General features: G+C 52.2%; 2 protein-coding genes across 3 annotated transcripts; one reads left to right on the top strand and one right to left on the bottom strand.

The window, feature by feature from the left end:
- Positions 1-4,459: 4,459 nt before the first annotated feature.
- LOC139789252 (homeobox protein ARX-like) lies at positions 4,460-8,136 on the top strand. 2 transcript variants are annotated; one of them, XM_071729753.1, is made up of 3 exons: positions 4,460-6,400; positions 6,519-6,736; positions 7,299-8,136. In XM_071729753.1, exons 1-3 carry the CDS (start codon positions 5,017-5,019, stop codon positions 7,749-7,751), a joined length of 2,055 nt encoding a protein of 684 aa, XP_071585854.1. In that variant the 5' UTR covers positions 4,460-5,016; the 3' UTR covers positions 7,752-8,136. The 2 variants fall into 2 exon arrangements, with proteins under 2 accessions (XP_071585854.1, XP_071585853.1); XM_071729752.1 differs by having other exon boundaries at positions 4,462-6,400; positions 6,519-6,748.
- A 4,881-nt stretch (positions 8,137-13,017) lies between these two features.
- LOC139789200 (gastrin-releasing peptide-like) lies at positions 13,018-17,550 on the bottom strand. Its single transcript, XM_071729715.1, has 3 exons — positions 17,272-17,550; positions 15,945-16,195; positions 13,018-13,407 (listed from the first exon to the last, which is right to left on the bottom strand). The coding sequence occupies exons 1-3, from the start codon at positions 17,414-17,416 to the stop codon at positions 13,354-13,356; spliced, it is 450 nt and encodes a 149-aa protein (XP_071585816.1). The 5' UTR covers positions 17,417-17,550; the 3' UTR covers positions 13,018-13,353.
- Between the last annotated feature and the right edge of the window lie 201 nt (positions 17,551-17,751).

Below are 17,751 nucleotides of genomic sequence, written 5' to 3'. Positions count from 1 at the left end.
ACGGCTGGTGAGGGCTGGCTCAGTTGGCTGGTGGAGGGCTGGCTGCTGGCTGCAGGGCTGCTTTAGCCACCAGCACCAGAGCCCCCGCAGCCTGGTGGGGCCAGCAGAGGCCACCTCCACCAGCCCTGTGGAGCAGTGCCTGTGGAAGGCAGATGGATCCATCAGTCTTTCTGCACTTGCAAAGCCACAGGCATTATGGTGCAGGGTAACAGAGGCAAAAGCCACACAGCCCTTGCAGGTGGGTGATGGATACAGTGCTGCCCCTGAGAGGCTCAGGTATTGTAGGAAATGAAGGACAACCTAAGTCCTCCAAGAGCTATCCCGTGAATTAAATTTGCAAATTAATATATGTAGCACCTTCCTACAGGTTTGTAAGTCTCTCTGTCTCTGTCTCCACACAATCAAGTAAAATACTAATTTTGAATTAATAAATACACCAAGTATGGTTTGTCTCTTCTTTTTCTCTCTCCCCCTTCCTTCCTCCTTCTCTCCTACCTTTCTTCCTTTTCTCCTTCTGTCTTTTCCCTCTTTTGTCTCTCTTTCGCTTCTTTTCTCCCTTTTCTTCCACCTCTTCTCTCTCTAAAAACACTCCTCCCACACATATGTTGAAATGTTCTTACTTGTTGCAATGCATCCAGGTGACAGGAGTGCAGATCCAGAGCAAATTGTTACTGGAATCTTTGTACCCTGGGATACAGGACCTCGTGCTTAATGTCACTGCGTGTGGGACCATCTGCTGCAAAGCCACTGAGGGAAGAACCATGCACATCCAGCTCCTCCCTGGCCAGGAGGCATCTGAAGGGAATCACCTCAGAATTTCTGGGGAATTGGCACGGTGAAAAACACTGGCCCAGGTCTGTCAGACATGCAGTTCACTGCCATCACCTGGTGCACTGAGGTGGAGGGCTCTGGGCAAAGCCCTGCTCTGGGCTGGCAGTAGGAGACAGAGGTAGATGGTTTCTCCTTTCCCTGAACGCAGACAGATTGCTAAGGGGAGAAGGAAGTCAAGATTTCTTCCTACAAATAGAGCAAGATATAAAATCCAACTGCTGCCTGAATTTTGCTTAACAGGGAGTGATTTTCCCCCCTGGGACTGTGCAGGGGGTTGTACTGTAACAGTTCGTTTCTCTAGTGGAGAAGAACCATCTCCAGTATGTTCAGCAAGGCTAGAAAGTGCTAACTCAGCCTCAAAAACAGCCTAAAATCATGAAGACTTCTGATCCAGTTTCTGTCTCTTGGGATTGTTCTCTCACATGTCACCAGAAAATTTAATTATTGGTGTGGAAAGACAAGTGTGCTCCTCTTAGAGATCTTCATGGTTAAAATGTCACTGTTCAGATGGCCTTCGGTTTGTGAGGATCAGTCCATTCCCCTTTGTATTTGTATAGATCTGGTGGGTGTCTCCAAACTGTTCTGTCACTTTACAGACTGAGTTGTCTTATCTATAACACATTAAGGTAACGAAGCCTAAGGTTTTGGACCTTTGAATTAAAATGTGCCTGGGACATCCTGAAAATCTTACTGAAAACATCTGGTGATTTAAAGGAGCTAATTAAATTTGTCAGCACATATAAGATCAGCATTTTCACGGTTTAAAGGGTTAGAGGAGAAAGTAGAGTCAGAATCACCAAACAAGCGATTAATGAGATTCCAAAAAAAATGTCAGGGCTGGCAGAGGTGAGGGGGATGGGGAGGAGGCTGTGAGCTGTGTGGGACAGGCCCTTCCCTCCTGCAGCGTGGGATGCTCCAGCCACAGCTACAGCCTGCTGGAAGCGGACAGGGCTGTCTGAGCCAACACCTTTAGAGCCCGAGACTTAAAAACTGGTCTAGACTGGCAGAGCTGGGATACATCACGGGTTTCTGCAGAGATGGATTTTCGTTGGGGTGCCAGGGCCACTGTTTCCACCTACCCTGGGGCTGGCATGAGGTCTTTCTCCAACATTTTGCTCTAATGACCTTTCTCCTAAGGCTGCTGGAACCTGAAGAGGCATGTGCTACATGTGTGTGTGTGTGTGTGTGTGCACATCTATGCGTGCCTGCAGGGATGCCCTCGTGTGCCTGGGTGTGCACAAATGCACGTGCACCTTTCTGGACACTTGTGCACAGGTGTGCATGCTTGTGCATGTGTGTGTGTCTGTGTGTCTGTGTGTCTGTGTGAGCTGCACAGAAAAGAAGCAGATTAAGGCATTCGGTCACATGGGAGCTACTGCTGGACAGACCCTACCTGGGATTTGGGTTCTTATAGTTAATAGGATCGCTAGAGCTCAAGGCCGTCATCCCATCAAGATAAATGTCTCTAGTGCCCACTTTTAAAGCAATCCGAATTCAATTAGGCTAATTGGAAAACAAGTAAAGAAGGATTGCATTAGTATAGCTTTATAGCATGAACCTCCCCTCCCTCCCTCCCTGCGGCTGAGGGCAGTGAGCCCAAATGTGGGAGCCCTGGCAGCACACGGGTGCTGCTCGCACCCCAGGGGCTGCCCCTGCCCTCAGCCAGGACAGCACTGGGGCCACGCTCCATGGCAGCTCCAGCACACCACAAAGCACCCTGACTGTGGTGGAAGAAACACAACCATCTCTCCTAAGGGGCAGATCAAGAATAATCTCACCAGGAAAAAAGCAGGAGGTGACAGTCAAGGTATGAGTGATGCCAGGATGGGAGGAGGTGGCAGCGTCCTCATACATTGTGCTTTCAAGAGGTTCTTAAACTGCAGTTATGAACTTCTGGGGAGGAAAAAAGCAAATAACTTTTTTTTAACAATCTATTAGAAGATACAGAGTATGCAAACTGCAGCAGGGTAGAGGTTCCTGCTGGGTGAATATTTCCCCCTTCTCCTTGCCCTCCCCCATTCCCTTGTCCATTTGCTGTCTGACCTTGGAATTCCTGTTTATGTTTTGGGAAGGTGCTCTCTGCTGCACATCACTGGTCTGGAGTGATGTCCCACCTGCAGAGTGACGCCAGCTTCAAATGTCTGTTTTACAAAGCCGCAATTACTTCAGCTTGACATGAAGAAAATACGGGAGGAAAGGAAGCAACTTATGCGGCATTTTATGGTGCTTATTTCATTGTGTGAAGCTATGTAGTTGTGTCTCAACAGCACCAACAGGATCAAAACTATTCCCTCGCCACCCAACCACTATTGGTCCTCACTACGCAGGCACAGGAAGGACGTACAGCAGACAGATGTGCTTCAGAGGTTGTCCATCTTGAGAATTTTCGGTAGCTTCCAAACATAATTTCAGCTGTTGCAATAATGCATTGCAAAGGAAAAAAAACTATAGAAGTTGATGGAATGGGAGCTGTCTTTTGGAACAGCAAGTAAAAAATCCCACCTACTTCATCCCCTAATGAATATTCTCCAATGTGACCCTGATTGCCCGTGTAAATTTCCAATGGAAACTGGCCTTTACAAACCTGTGATGTACCACAGTTATCACTGAGGCTTCATACTCATATCAGATACATCTAGACCAGTACAGTAGACCCAAAGGGAAATACTCAGTTACCTTGCTTTGCTCTCTTAAACTCTTCATTAGTCTCTGATTATCATAGGAACTGTTATGCCTCATGTGTGAGTCAGGGCCAGAGTCTGTACCTGAATCATGGCAATTCTGGAGCTGGAAGAGTCAGAGCTGCTCTCTGCTCTTCTACAGGGTGAGTGGTTTGGTTTGTTTGGTGGATTTTTTTGAGTTTTAGAGATTGTGACCAAGGCAGTCGCTTCCTCTTTGAACATCTCTGCTCTTCTCCTGCAAGAAGGATGCTATAGTGACAAATGCAGCTCCATAAGGCAAGTACAATTCCAATCCACTAGAAGGAAAGAGGATCCTTCTCTGTCAGGGAGGAAAGGTCTCTTACATGCTGTGTGGGATGTGAACCCTGCTTTGGCAGTGGAAGGTTTTTTTAGCTATGCATTTGCATCATGATTAACAGCAAAAATTTGAATCTTCTCCCTTTATGTGACAATTGTGAAAGGTGCCCTAAGAGCAGCATCTCTGCCAGCACTCAGTGCCCTTTGTGGTACTTACTGCCAGATCAGAATCCAGCTAAAAGGGTTTTTGCTCCTTCATTTCACCTTGCTATCTTTTTTTGCTACAACAAAATAAAATGATTCCCCTGTTTGCCCAGGGACAGGCACTGGTAGTGAGTGCCATAAAAAACCAGCTCAAAATTAGAAGAAATTAGGGACATTGCATAGTTCATTCATCTTCACTAATGGAGTTCTTGGGAGACACACATGTAGATTAAAGGAACACAATGGCCCCTGGCTGATTGCTTTGAGTACCCTCCAATGCCCCCATAATGGTATTGACTTGCTTTTCATATGGTGCACAAAAGCCACACTAACCTTTTCTTGTTTCTTCTGTTGGCCTCTTCCCTCTTTGCCAAGGGATGCATGAGTGTTTTTGGCTCCCTCCCCCCTCAGCTCCAGCAGCAGACAGTGAAGGCAAACCTCACCTGGAACTAGTAGGAAAAGCTGAGCACTTACACAAGAAATCACCTTTGGGATATCATAAGCCTTAAAAAGGTGTGGGCATCAGCAGGGGCAAGCACAACCAATCTTTGTTTTGAAGTGATTCCCCTGGAAATACCTTCACAAAATACATCTTCTTGGGGCTGTCGGGGAAAGCAAAAATGAAGATTTGTTGAGAGAAGCCATACCTTTTATTAGACTAGATAATATATCTGGAAGAAGCAGCAGCAGTGGTGTCTTTCATTCACATAAACTCCTCAGGCTTGAACTGGAAGCATTTTCAAAGCCAACTGCAGGCTGAAAACCACTCTGAGTGTTACTGTGTCACTTAAACCAGGTGGGACAAAAGAAAAGACTGCTGGTGCCTCAGAAGAACTGGCAAGTGCTAGCCAAAAAAAACCAAAAACCAAAAAACCCCAAACCAAACAAAACAAAAACGAAAAGTGATAAAGTAACAGAAAGAGAAAAGCAGGAAAAAAAATGATGCAGGAGGAGGCAGTATTCAGGAAGCTGGAGACATGCTGCCGCTGCCTCGTCAGTACTGATGACATGTCCTCTACCAAGCCGACCACTAAGTCAGCTGAGGGGTCTGCTCCAAAAAGCGTTCGGCAGCTCTCCCCTGGAGCCATGCCCGCCCCTCCAGCCCCCCCTTGCCACACCGCCGGGTCACAAAACCAACTCTTTGCACAGAGTCTGTCCTGTACCAACATCTTGGAAAACTTCCTCGGAAACAGTGCCTAGCGCTTTCCTCACACTTGTGAAGGCTGCAAGGCTGAGCCCGCTCCTTCTTTCCCCGCCCCAGAGCCCATTCTCCTCTCCAAAAACCTGCACGCGCTTCCCTCGCTGTCTAAGCCCGGCTCTCAAGGCAGCCAGGCCGAGGGCAAGTATCGTGACAGGGGACCGAGCATCAGCTTTTACCCCCAGTGCCTTTTACCCCGTGCGTTTGTCACCGAATAGTGCCGCGACATCGTCCCGCATATCACCTGTTAGCGGCGACCCAGGAAAACCACGGACGCGGAGACCGCCCGGGGCAGGAGAGACACCCGGGGAGGCTCCGAGCGCCAGAAGCACGGCGCAGGGCAGGGCCGGGAACCCCCTGTCCTCCGTCCCGGCCACACCGAGGTTCCCGCCCTTCCCCAGCCCTCCACCGAGCCCCTCTCCGGCAACCGGCTCCCCCGTCGACCCCCGGTCATTCCGGGCGCACCGGCAGCCGCCGCTCTTACGACGATTCCCGACGGCGCCCGGCCCCGAGGCTCAGGCTTCCGCGCTCGGCGGGGCGCAGGGCCTTCGCCAGCCCCCGGCAGCGGCAGCGGCGACGGGGCCGCCCCGCCCGGCGGGGCCCGGATGGCATCTCCCTGCTCTGTCTGGGGCCGGGGCCTGGGCCAGGGCCGGGGCCGGCGGGGCGGGGCGGGGCGGGGGAAGGGGCGGGGGGGCAGCGGGTGCCGCCGGCGGGGCCTGGGGATGCCCTGCCTCCCCCGCCATGCCCGAGAGGCTCGGGAGCCTCGCCTTCCTTCTCGCCCACCGCCCCCCGGCCCCCCGCCCTCGTCCCAAGGAGGTCAGGCCGCCGGGAGACTCCGTGCAGAGCTGCCCGCGCCGCCCCGGGGCCGGGCGGGAGCGCAGCACCGCGCCGGGGCCCCAGTCCGGCCGCCCAATGCACCCGCCCGGCGCCCTGCTCACCATGGCCGAGGGCGCTTTCTCTCTGTCCGCACCCGCGGCGCGAAGCCCCGGGGGGAACCCGTCGAGGCTGCACAGCATCGAAGCCATCCTGGGGTTCACCAAGGAGGACGCGCTCCTGGGCCCCTTCCCGCCCGACGGCAGCGGCGGCAGCGCCAAGGCGGCGGAGCGGCGGGGTGCCCGGCACTGCCTGCCCAAGGGGCCTGCGGAGCCGCCGCCGGCCGAGCCCCAGGGCCGCGCCGAGCGCTTCCAAGGTGAGCGCGGCGGGCAGGAGGTGTCGGCTCCCGGGGGGGTGGCTGGCTGTGCCCCGCGCCTCGGGCGGGCCCGCGGGGGGATCGCCCTCCCGGTGACCCGCCCGTCTCCCACTTGCAGAGCCGTACTGCCCCGGCAGCGCCAGCCCCGAGTTGCCCGCCGGCAGCAGCGGCGAGGGGAAACCGTCGGACGAGGAGCAGCCCAAAAAGAAGCACCGGCGGAACCGAACCACCTTCACCACATACCAGCTGCACGAGCTGGAGCGCGCCTTCGAGAAGTCCCACTACCCCGACGTGTACAGCCGGGAGGAGCTCGCCATGAAGGTCAACCTCCCTGAGGTCCGCGTGCAGGTAACGCCCGGCCCGCCCCGCCGCCGGCAGCACCGGGAACCCCCGCGCAGCACGGCACGGCGCAGCCCCGGGTTCCGGCACCGGCAGCTCCCGGCCCGGCGCGGACCCTCACTCCCCGCCTGCCTGTGACCCAGCCCGGCCCCGCTGGTCCCGGCCGGTGCGTGGCCGAGTGGCACCGCTGGAGAGGCGGGCGGGACATCGCGGAGCCCCGGGGCGCTTTTTCGGTTTGCAGCCGCAGGTCGGCCCGGCCCAGCCGCTGCCCATTGACTGGCGTGTCCCGGCCCGGGGCAGCCCAAGCCGCAGTGCGCCGGGACGGCGGCGGGCGGTGGCCGAGCGGGCAGACAGGGCGGGCAGGCAGGGCCGCTCGCTCCTTCACCGGCTCTCTGCTTGCTGCCTCCACCGCTGCCCCGCTTCTGCCGAACCCACTCCTGTATGAGCGCTCCGCCGGCGGCTGCTCCGTCCAATTCCACTCGCTCCATTTCGTGCGGCCAGGGGGGAGCCGCTGCCCTCGGTACCGCCGCTGGCCCGGCTAACTTGGCTGTGTTCGCAGGTGTGGTTTCAGAACAGACGGGCCAAGTGGAGGCGGCAGGAGAAGCTGGAGGTGACCTCCATGAAACTGCAGGACTCGCCCATCCTCTCCTTCAACCGCTCGCCGCAGGCAACACCCATGGGTCCTCTCAGCAGCAACCTGCCCCTGGAGACGTGGCTGAGCCCGCCGGTGCCCAGCAGCACGGCCCTGCAGACCCTGCCTGGCTTCGTGGCCTCTCCGCAGAGCCTGCCCAGCAGCTACACACCACCACCTTTCCTGAACTCTCCAGCAGTGACCCATGCACTGCAACCCCTGGGGGCCATGGGGCCACCACCGCCTTACCAGTGCGGGGCCACCTTTGTGGACAAGTTCCCCTTGGATGAGGCAGACCCGCGCAACACCAGCATTGCTGCCTTGCGGATGAAGGCCAAGGAGCACATCCAGTCCATCGGCAAACCCTGGCAGACAATCTGAACTCCCCCTTCAGCACCTGGGAGGAACCCACGGGGACAGCTGGTCCTGGGACCACCAAGGGATGCCCTTGCCCTGCTCCAGCTCCCCTGAACAGCCTGGCAAGGGAGGGCTGTCCTTTGCACCAGCCTTTCCCCCATGACTTGACTTGCTTTGTCTTTTGTGATCCTTTTAATTCCCTTTTCCACATGCCCTGCAGAGTTAGGGGCCTGACCATAGCTTAGGAAAAAAAAAATCTCTTTTGCTGTCCCTCCTTGGCTGGACGCTTTAATTGCAATAAAAGCTGCAGTAGGGCGAAGAGCTGTGTAAGATGGCTGGGAACTGAGGCCTGTATTGCCTGGGGAAGGTTTTCTGCTTTGCACCATTAAATAGCACGACCTTTGTGAAAGCTGTGCATCGTGTTTCTGCACCCAGAGAGGGGCTGCTTAGGCTGCACCCTTGGCTGCCAGTGACACAGAGGGGGAGAACAGACCTGGCTGAGGGCCCTCCTCCTTCCCCCTCTGGGAGCCCAAACTGGCTGTGAGCCGTGGGGGCTGCAGCCCCACAGCAGTGAGTGCACCCAGCTCAGGGCTTTCCCTCAGCCAGGGGTGTTCAGGGCCCTGCTGGTCCTTGGGCTGGACACAGCAGTTTCTTGTGGGGCAGCCACAGGTTCAATGATCTTTGCCCACCCCAGCAGGCTGGGGTCTGTGCTGGTCTCCTGGCCCTTGCTGTCTCCTCAGAGAAAGGTCCAGGCTGGTGCTGCTGCCCTGTGTCCCCCCTGTCTACAGAGAGAGATGGGCTATAGTTGGGGCACTGGGCACCTGGTTGGGTGGCTGGAGCTGTCGGTGGATGCTGCCTACATCCTGCCTGGTGCAGCCCCTAGAGGTTGGCACCATGCTGGGCCATGCTCACTCTCCCACCCACCCACTGCCTATCACCAAGCTGCCGAAACTAAAACTGCGGTGTCTTTATTTTCCATTATCTCTGTTACTGCCTGTAATGGGGCTGAGAAGCTGTAATGAAACACCCCTTCTCCTCCACTGGGCACGGGGTGCTCTACACACTCTGGAGGTTGTGGCAATTAACGTTTCTCATTAGGGAAGAGAGAAGGATGCACAAGTGCCCTCATTGTGTCCTGGGGATGATTCAATGCAGACTGGGAGACCTCTCCTTTCACCATTTCCCACTCGTTGTGGCCAGACAAAGGCTGGCGTCTAATTATATTTTCACAATCTGTGCGTATCTTTTAAAGAGTCCTGTCAGAAACAAGTATGTCAGCTTTGTTCAGCTTCACTTCAGAGAGCTTTTTAACCTTAGACGGCAGTTTCTAAACATCCCTTCAGAGCAGCTCCCATCTATTGTCCGGAGAGCTTCTTTTACAGATAATAATAGGAATCCCTCTATTTTGAAACGCCTTCTCCTCGCTCTCCGGCCTCCCTGCACATCCAACCTGTCTCTCTGGACCAGAGCACATGCTGTGCCCTGCCCCCAGGCCTCTCTTCCCTGAGCTGTGCTGCTCTGGGGGTTGCAGGGAGGGAGGTCCCTGCTGAACTGAGAAGGGTGCAGCCCTGCAGGGGCCAGACCCCCCTCTTGGGCTCTGGGTCTGCCAGTGCTGCTGTGCATGTGCCGCAGTGGTGCCCAGGCTGCACGGCACACAGCTCTCTGCCTTCTTCTCAAAGTGCTGTGCTGCCAGGAAACAAAGTACTGTCACTATTGGGACCAGGGAAGTATTTTGCTGACTTCTAGTAAGGAGACATGAGAAAAATTCTGTGTAGGGGTAGAATATAAAACGTATTGCTTCAGCTTTTTGGTCTGCTGCCACAGGTGAGCTTTGTTCTTGTCACCAAGGATGGGATGCTGGGCTTGCAAGAAGGCACATCTCCTCTGGCAGCTGTGAGGGAAGGGTGCCTCCATGGGCTCAGGAAGTGCCCACACACCCTGGGCTGTGTCAGGACCGGGTACACACCAACAAAGTGCCCAGCCTCTGCGCACCCTTCCCTCTCAGGGATGGGAACAGTCCCACTTGTCAGCGCTTGGCTGCGGTCCAGCTGCTGCTCTGATGCTGGAAACCCTCCCACATGTGGGCATTTAGCTGCTGCCCAGAAGCTCTAGCCTGTGCTTGTTGATTAACAAGCAGCTCCCCGAGAGTTCAGAGATGCTTTTCCAAATTTTGGCACCACTACCCTCCCTCCTGCTCCCAGTTCCCCTCTATCCTGTAGAGCCCCTGGAAAGACCCCCCTGGACCTTCTGATCATGTTGTAACCAGCACTGACTCTGGGTTGCTTGAGATAATTTAAGAGTATATAAAGATGCAATAAGAGTATATTAAGATAAAGATGCAGTGACAGGACAGCAGAAATAGCAGCTGGCAACACCTGTTCACTTTTACTAAGCTGCTGGTCCAACACCCACAAACAAAAAATGGAAGATTACAGCAAGCTATGGTGATTGGTCTTTCATTGACATTAAGCAGGTTGTTTGTTCTGCATTGTACACATGAACCCTTGTAATGGATAAACCATGAGCTGTCATGTCTTTCAAGGAAAGCTATGAGTGTATTGCTAAAAATTGGTGTTTTAATCAGCTAAACATATATGGGCATAGACAGATAAATAGTTTTCAAACAAATAAAGGGACAGAGGCATATGCAAGCTCGTATCTTTCTTGTGCCTTGTCCAGTTTTCTGTGTTCTTACACTTTCTTTCGAATTGTCCCATTCCATTTTAAAAGCTCATTTGTTCATTTTGTTGTAAATATCTTCTCCTTCTTAATTGGGTGCTGAGTCTAATAATCCTGCCTCGGCTTGTTAACTGTACAATAGCAGTCAGAGTTAATGACCCATTAGTGATTAATTCCTTAAACAGCATCTAATTGCTCACTGTAAAACCTTTTCTTAAAACTGGATTAAATCATCTAGATCCTTAACCACTTCTTTACTCTAACTTTGCTAAGGCTATTAGCCTTGCCTTTTCTGAGTGATCTAGTTCTTCTTTTCCTTAAACTGTATTAACAAGATAGTATTTTTAGTGTCTGTATTTGATTTTGCAACATCTGAAGTCCTAAGGAAGAATAATACCAATAGAAGACTGCCAGTAAATATATCAAGATATTTACTCCTTTGCAGTGAGACAACTGCAAACAGTGAACGTTGTTACGCTGACCATGGCACTGACCTTTTGGGAGAGGTGGACTTGTAGGACAGAGCTTGTCAACCATGGCACCTACTCCTGGGAATGTGTGGACCTTGGCAGATGAAGCTGTAAACACCTTTTAGGGTTTTACAGCTATAAAACGTTAGTGTTGGAGTAACTCCTGGTTACTCCAAAACCAGGAGTAATTTGGTCTTCTTTGCTCAGTGTCTGGACTACAGAGCAAGCGAGATGGTGAGATGAAGGATGTTCTTTCTATCTGCCTCAGGTACATATGACAGGGGTTTCAGGTAAAAGCATTTAGTAGTAGCATTTACTACTGAAAAATCTCAAGTATCTGCTCAAAACCCTTGGCTGCACCTTTTATCAGTTCACTCTGTTGGGACGTCTTAAAGTCCAACTCCGTCAGACATTGATTCAAGGGGCTTGCTTTCAGATTTTTGGGGCTGGGTACTCAGGTTCTTTTTTCCATGCAGCCAGCATCTTCCTGTGTCACTGGTGCCAGGGATTATAAACCTGTGGACTTTATCAGCTTCCTTCAGTAGTTTGTCAACCACAGACTACCCATTTACAAAATTCTATTATAGGAGAAAATGGTGGAATAAAACAAAGGAAAGACAGCAGAATGAAAAGCTGGATAGACCAAGTCACTGGTCACTCTGAGAACATTACCAGTTTTTCTGGTAGAATGAATATTGTGTCTCCTCTCTCTGAGCATCTCTGTGTTCTACTGATGCATGATGTGAAAACTGGCTGACATTTGGCAGTCATCCCTCTGTCATATGACATTTCTGCCCCACTAAGATCTGTGAAATCAGCTCTGAAAGGCTTAGTTCTGTGTAGAAATGCAGTTAAAGCCAGCTAGGCAAGACACTCAGGAGAAAGTTTAAATGAGACAGCAGGAACCAGGATGGAGATAGAAGTATAGCTTTGGCCAGTGACAGAATTTGGGGCAAATAAATAACGAGGATGGTGTTCCAGGTGCTGTGCAGGCAGGTCAGGTAGACCTTCTTTGACTCCTTGTGAAAGAGACAGATGCAGGGAGCGAAGGGCAGGACTCTGGGCAAATCCAGAACGTCAAGGAGGGAATGCTAGCTCTAAGCGACGCTTTTATACCACCGGCACCTCCAGAAGACTGGCTGACCAGCAGCTTATCTTTTCCCAAATGCCTCAGCGGGCTGCTCGGTGCCTCACACCCAGGACAGCTCGATGGGCAGGCAAGCTGCAGCTGAGCTCGGCTGCAGAGTTTATGATGAACCACTCACAAACACACGGCTCCCTCATCCCTTCTCACAAACACCTGCTCACAAAAATGCCCTTCCCGTTTGTTTGACCGCTGCCTCTGGGGGATGAGGGAGCCCCGGTTTACATGCAGGGAAACTGAGGCACAGAGGGCCACGACTGACCCGGCTCCGGCAGGGCTGGCGGGGCCCGGTGAGGAGCCCAGCTGCCCCCGCGGCTCCGGCCACCGGCACCGCTCGGGGACACCGCGACAGGCGGGGAGGGCCCGGGGCCTGGCAGTGGCGGGGGCCGAGGCCCCGCACGGGACCCGGGCTGTGCGGCGCTTCCCGTCCGTGGGCCGCGGCCGCCGCCTGCCGGGGGAGTGCGGGGCTGCCCCGCGGCCCCAGCGCCGGTGCGGGGGGAGCCTGGCCCGGCCCGGGCAGCCTCTGCACAGCCGCATCTCCTGGGCTGGGCCTTCGGGGCTGTGGCCGTCGCGCCCTATCCGCGGCCGCACTGTGCGGTAGCCCCGCAGCAGGTGTCAGGAGCTTGTTCTCCCGGCCCGCAGTGCTGTCCCCGTATTCCCGTGCGGGCACACAATGGCACCAAACCCGCTAACGCCTGGTGAGGAGTGTGTGCTGGGAGCAAGCCGAGCTCCCGCCACCTCCCCGCACCTCGGCGAGGCAGAGAAGCTCTCAGCAGCCCTGCCTGCCCGGGCCGGGGCAGCGCCCGCTCTGTGCCCGGCCCATCCACACCTTGGGAAGGCAGCACCGGCTTTCCTCGGCTGAGAAAAGCACCGGGAGCAACTCCAGAGGGAGAAGAGCTTCCGTGGAAAATTAATCATTCTGTTGTTTCTCATTGTTCCTAGCTGTGGCACAGCCCATTTCCATTTTATTAACTAAAATAAAATTAGAAACTCAGCCTCTTTATTAGTACTATTTATTGCGAGTGTTGAAGTGTCATATAGTTTTGAAGAGATAAACTGATTAGATAGGTAAGTCATATACTTAATTGGAAGACCCTTCCGTGACAATTATATATATATCAAAGCCATTCAAGTGAGAAAATACAGCCTTGAAAATGAAGTAGACACTTTAGTCATTGCTGAACCATACAAGAATATGTGCATTTGGATATTTTACACAAAGAAAATCTCGTTTACAGAAAAGAGACCTTGTTGATTATCTGATACAATCAAGTGCCAGTGAAATATAGTCTCTTACAGAAAGTATTCAATTCCTTCATGACTTAGCCTTCTTTCAGCTTGGTGTGCTCTCTTTCATATTCATAACTTGAAGCAGATAGTCCATCATCTAATAAAAAGATAAAAATATTATTTATAGACCTGTCCTGAAAAAAAGAAAAAAAAAAGTAATTCACTAAGTTAATAGGCCAAATATATATATATATATATATATATATGTGCTCTGTGTATTCACATAACAAACACACTCCTAATAATCTTTCCAAAACAGAGATCATTTGTCTTGGTTAGTGTAATAACCAACTGCCAGAGTACGAGGGGAGTCATTCTCCCAAATAATTCTGTCTGCCATCTCATTTATATACTGTCTCATTATTGATAAAAAGCCAAGTCATTAAAAAAATTTAAAGCTTATTTTTCAACTTAGTTGTACACCAAGGTCAGCCTGTAGGAGAGATTTCCCTTCTAATCTTTAACTAATTTAACTGTAATTTGTTCACAGAATAAAGTGCAGGCAAGATCTTCATCTACCTGGTATTAACTGAAAACAGAAGGAAATAACTCAGCCCACAGTCAGTCTGTGAGAACTGCAGCCCCCCTCGATGCAATGTGGCTTGGGGACAGCTATTCCAACATCTGACAGTAGGGTACACGATTTACCTTTTTTTTCGGCCAAATTTCACTACCTCAGGTGGTTTCAGTACCACAGGGAATAGCAGCCCCCTGTAAATACACCTCAAGCAAAGGTGCTGTCTAAGCAAAGCTTGTGCAACACGGAACCCCTCATATCCAGAAGAATCCACAGAATCAAAACACAGAAGTCATTTATGCTTTTGTATCGCTGTGAACATGAATGACTGAATTCCACATGTATGTCAGAATTCCATCTTTACTAATAAAACTTTATTAAAGATAACTATTCTTGTTATTTAAATTTTTAGGAAACTATCACAGCTCTCAAAAAAGTAAAGCATGTTCCTTTAAGTCTTCAGGTCTTCTTCATCTGGAAGGCAGATCTAAAAGAAGATGCATAGCCTAACCTTCAGGTGCTGGGTTTTTACTTTCTAAAGTCAAGGGGAAAAAATGCAGCAGGAAAGTGCAGCTTACATACTACTTTCATTACTATGTTTTACTTCAAGATGCAGACAAAGTAACTGCTGAATGCTGGAAATCAATGGTTCAATGGCAAAATTAGGTTTTGCAGGTTGTCTTATACCTTAGTCATATGAAAGACATGTGACACTTTTTTTTATTAATATAATTCAAGAAATCTGGGTATTTAGAGCAACAATCTCATTATCCCATATATATGTTCAATACCAGATCACAAAAATGTGGAGATTAATCTAGGGTAAAAGTACACACATACAGCTATGATTCAACTTACCGGAGGCAACTTCCCACCTTCACGAGTAGGAGTTATTGCCAGATACTTTTGGAAGTCAAAATATTTCCCTCTTTACATAGCATAATGGAATTTGTTCACCTAATTTGATCACAAAGCTGCACAATGCAGAGCTGAGGTTGAGATAAATAGTTATTGTAAGCTTCACTGTCATAAAGCCGTAGACAGAAAGGAACCTATAAACAGTGTTCGGTCCAAGAGACTTAAATCATGGCTTAATTTAATGGGTAATTTTTTACCCATATTCAAGTAAAAAAGTATTCGCTGACTTCACTGCACCAGCATTTCAGGAGGGAGACTAGTCCAGGAATATTAATCACATCATATTGCAGTAGAATTGGGGAAGAATAAAAAAATCTTCCCCTTAATGTCTTTAAGGGGTTGTATTAACTTTTTAATTCTATTTTATTGCTACCTAAAAGAATAATGCAGATATATCGCCACTACCAGACATGATGCATACTGAAGAAAGTAGTTTTCTAGTAATATCTGCAGTTAACGTTACATTATTTAGACCTGGATTACTTTCTATAAAACTTCACTGATATCCCTCCAAGCCTATTTTATAGGGTTTTCCAAAATAATAGGGGTGACTCTTCCAAAGCCCTGTAATCCTGAGAAACAGAGCTAGCAAGTACATGAACTGGAGGAAAGAAGTGGTGGGTCCTAGTCACACACTGCAGCTCATCAGTAGCCACAGACTCATTTTGCAAGACTACAAATGACCACAGTGGCAGCCAGCACCATCAGCTCGGGAGTGAAGCTGGGGAGAAACTCCTCAGCCCAGCTGCAACTGGTAGGATAACAACAACTGGAGCAGCAGCTGAGGGAGACAGTCCATAGGGCCTGGCTTTGCCATCTTCCAGCCCTCAAGATTCACCCGTTTCTCACAGCAGTTTGGTTTTGCTGGGTTAACACAGCACTTGGTACTGATACGTTCACCTGAGCATGAACTGCTAGAAATGGGCAGAATGGAACAAACCAGCAACCTGAAAGGAATCCAGATACTAAAATCTGCTGAATGATCACTGAGTTTATGTCCAGTAGCAAATTAATTCATAAAAAAATACAGTCTGTGAGCGACAATCTATTATCAAGCGTAAAACGTTACTTTACTGAATGGCTAGTGCACGAGATTAATTTCTGCTGCTTTTCTGGACAATCCATGAGTTAGAGGCAGCAGTCACTGCAAAACGAAATTTGAATATGTGGAGTAGTTTTACACGTTTTATCATACTTACATCTTTCCAGCTGCTATTGTCATCTGTCTCCCAGGTGTTCCTGGTATACCAGGGAAGCCCTCCTTTTAAAAAGTGAGCGCTTTTATTTTCATTCCCTTCCAGCAGCCATAGCAAATATTTTGAGATTTCTTCCCACTGCAGATAGTCTTCCAGCTGCTTGATATTTTCAGGCAGTGCTGACAGTGGTGTCTTGCTTTCTTCTTCATAGACGTAGGGAAAATCTCCAGTGCTCTTTTTCCCCATTAAATGTCCTGTAACAATGACAGTAACATGACAATAACCAAAACAGGTACAGATGTGATAATTCAAACATCATTTGGAAGTTGTTATTGGCCAATAGCACAGAGGGAAGGGGTTAGATGATGTTAAAGCTGAAACACAACTGGGACTACAGATTTTGTCAGTGTCACAGCTAATTTCCTCTGTCTCTTATGCTACACTGTCAGAGAAAATATTGCTAAGAACGGGGCAGCGATAACCAAGCATTTTGCCTGGGGCGAAGGGGAGGCACCTGCTAAGATTACCTGTAGTAACAAGTGGATGGGGAAGCTGTAGGCTTCAGACTTTCCCTGTCTTGACATGGGAGGTGGGGATTCTAGAGTAAGCCCATGCTGCAGAGCCTTTCTAGGAGCTAAATTTGAGGATGCACTCTTCATACATCCTGGTTTACTGCCATCAAAACGAAATCGCAGCTGGATTCGGGCTGCAAAGGAGGTGACTGTGGAGGGGAGTGGTCGCACCGGTGGGGACCTGGGGCCCCAGAGACTACCTGCGGGCTCGGGGCTGGGTCCCTGCACCTCTGAGGAAGGGCGGCGGCACGCACAGCAGCAGCAGGTAAGCACGTCGAAGGTAGCGGGGAAAGCCGCGTGTCTCCAGCACACAGGTGAGGGTGCCGGGAGGCGAGACGGCTCCGGCCTGGGCTGGCTGCGGCGGCTCTCGGGGAGCGCCGGTCCCGCGGAACCGGGAAGCGCCCGTCGGGGCCGCGCTGCCGCCGGCAGAACGAGACCCGCCGTGGAGCTGGGCGGGAGCGAGGGGAGCCCAGCACCGGGAGGCAGCCTGGCTGCGGGCCGGGGGCGGCAGCGGCCGTTGCTCCTCCCTCCCCGGTGTGAGTGCGAGTGCCACCGCCCCGTCCCGGTACCGGGACCGCTGCCGGCTGCAGCCCGCCGCGACAACGGCGGGGACGGCCCCGGAGTCCCGGTTGGATTCGGGGCTGCAGTCCTGTCCTCCGAGGCACGGAGCGCCGTCGGGCCGCTACGGCGTCTGGGCGGCCAGGCGAGCCGGGCAGGGGGCCGGCGGCCGGGAATTGCCGGGCTAGCCGGAGACTTACCCACAGCCCAGTGGCTGCCGCGGGGGTAGATCTTGGTAAGCGCGGGGGAGCCGCCGGGCTGCAGCGGGGCTGCCCCGCCCTGAGCCGCCAGCAGCGCCAGCGCCAGAAGCGGCAGCACCCCGGGACGCCGCGGGCCGCCCCCCATCCTGCCGCTGCGGGGACGCTGCCGGTGCCGCCGATCCGCCCTCTGCTGCGGGCCGGCTCCGGCTCCGGCTCCGGGTCCGTCTGAGCGAAGCACTGGTACCGCCGCCGCCTCCGCCGCCGCCCATTTATACAGAGCCGGGATCGGGTGCGAGCGGAGCTCCCGCGCCTGACGCCTCCTCACGGGGCTGGGGCTGAGGCCGCCCCCGGACCCCCCCCCGCCTCCCCGCTCTTGCGGGCTCCTGGCGGGGGGAGTGGGGGGTGCCGGCCCAGGGCTCGTCCCTTCGCTCCTCCGTGCTGCCCCCCGCCCACTCCACCTCGCACCCCGACTCCTCCTCC

Source organism: Heliangelus exortis, chromosome W, assembly GCF_036169615.1.
Source record: "Heliangelus exortis chromosome W, bHelExo1.hap1, whole genome shotgun sequence".
Lineage (NCBI taxonomy): Eukaryota > Metazoa > Chordata > Aves > Apodiformes > Trochilidae > Heliangelus > Heliangelus exortis.
This window is presented reverse-complemented; position numbering and strand designations above follow the sequence as displayed.

Bases quoted from the DNA above. Each gene is read 5' to 3' on its own strand.
- LOC139789252 (XM_071729752.1), top strand. From the start codon at position 5,017: ATGACATGTCCTCTACCAAGCCGACCACTAAGTCAGCTGAGGGGTCTG. The intron at 6,401-6,518 runs GTGAGCGCGGCG...TCCCACTTGCAG, and splicing joins CCGCGCCGAGCGCTTCCAAG to AGCCGTACTGCCCCGGCAGC. The intron at 6,749-7,298 runs GTAACGCCCGGC...CTGTGTTCGCAG, and splicing joins TCCCTGAGGTCCGCGTGCAG to GTGTGGTTTCAGAACAGACG.
- LOC139789200 (XM_071729715.1), bottom strand. From the start codon at position 17,416: ATGGGGGGCGGCCCGCGGCGTCCCGGGGTGCTGCCGCTTCTGGCGCTG. The intron at 16,196-17,271 runs GTAAGTCTCCGG...TCATTGTTACAG, and splicing joins CGGCAGCCACTGGGCTGTGG to GACATTTAATGGGGAAAAAG. The intron at 13,408-15,944 runs GTAAGTATGATA...TCTTTTTATTAG, and splicing joins ACAATAGCAGCTGGAAAGAT to ATGATGGACTATCTGCTTCA.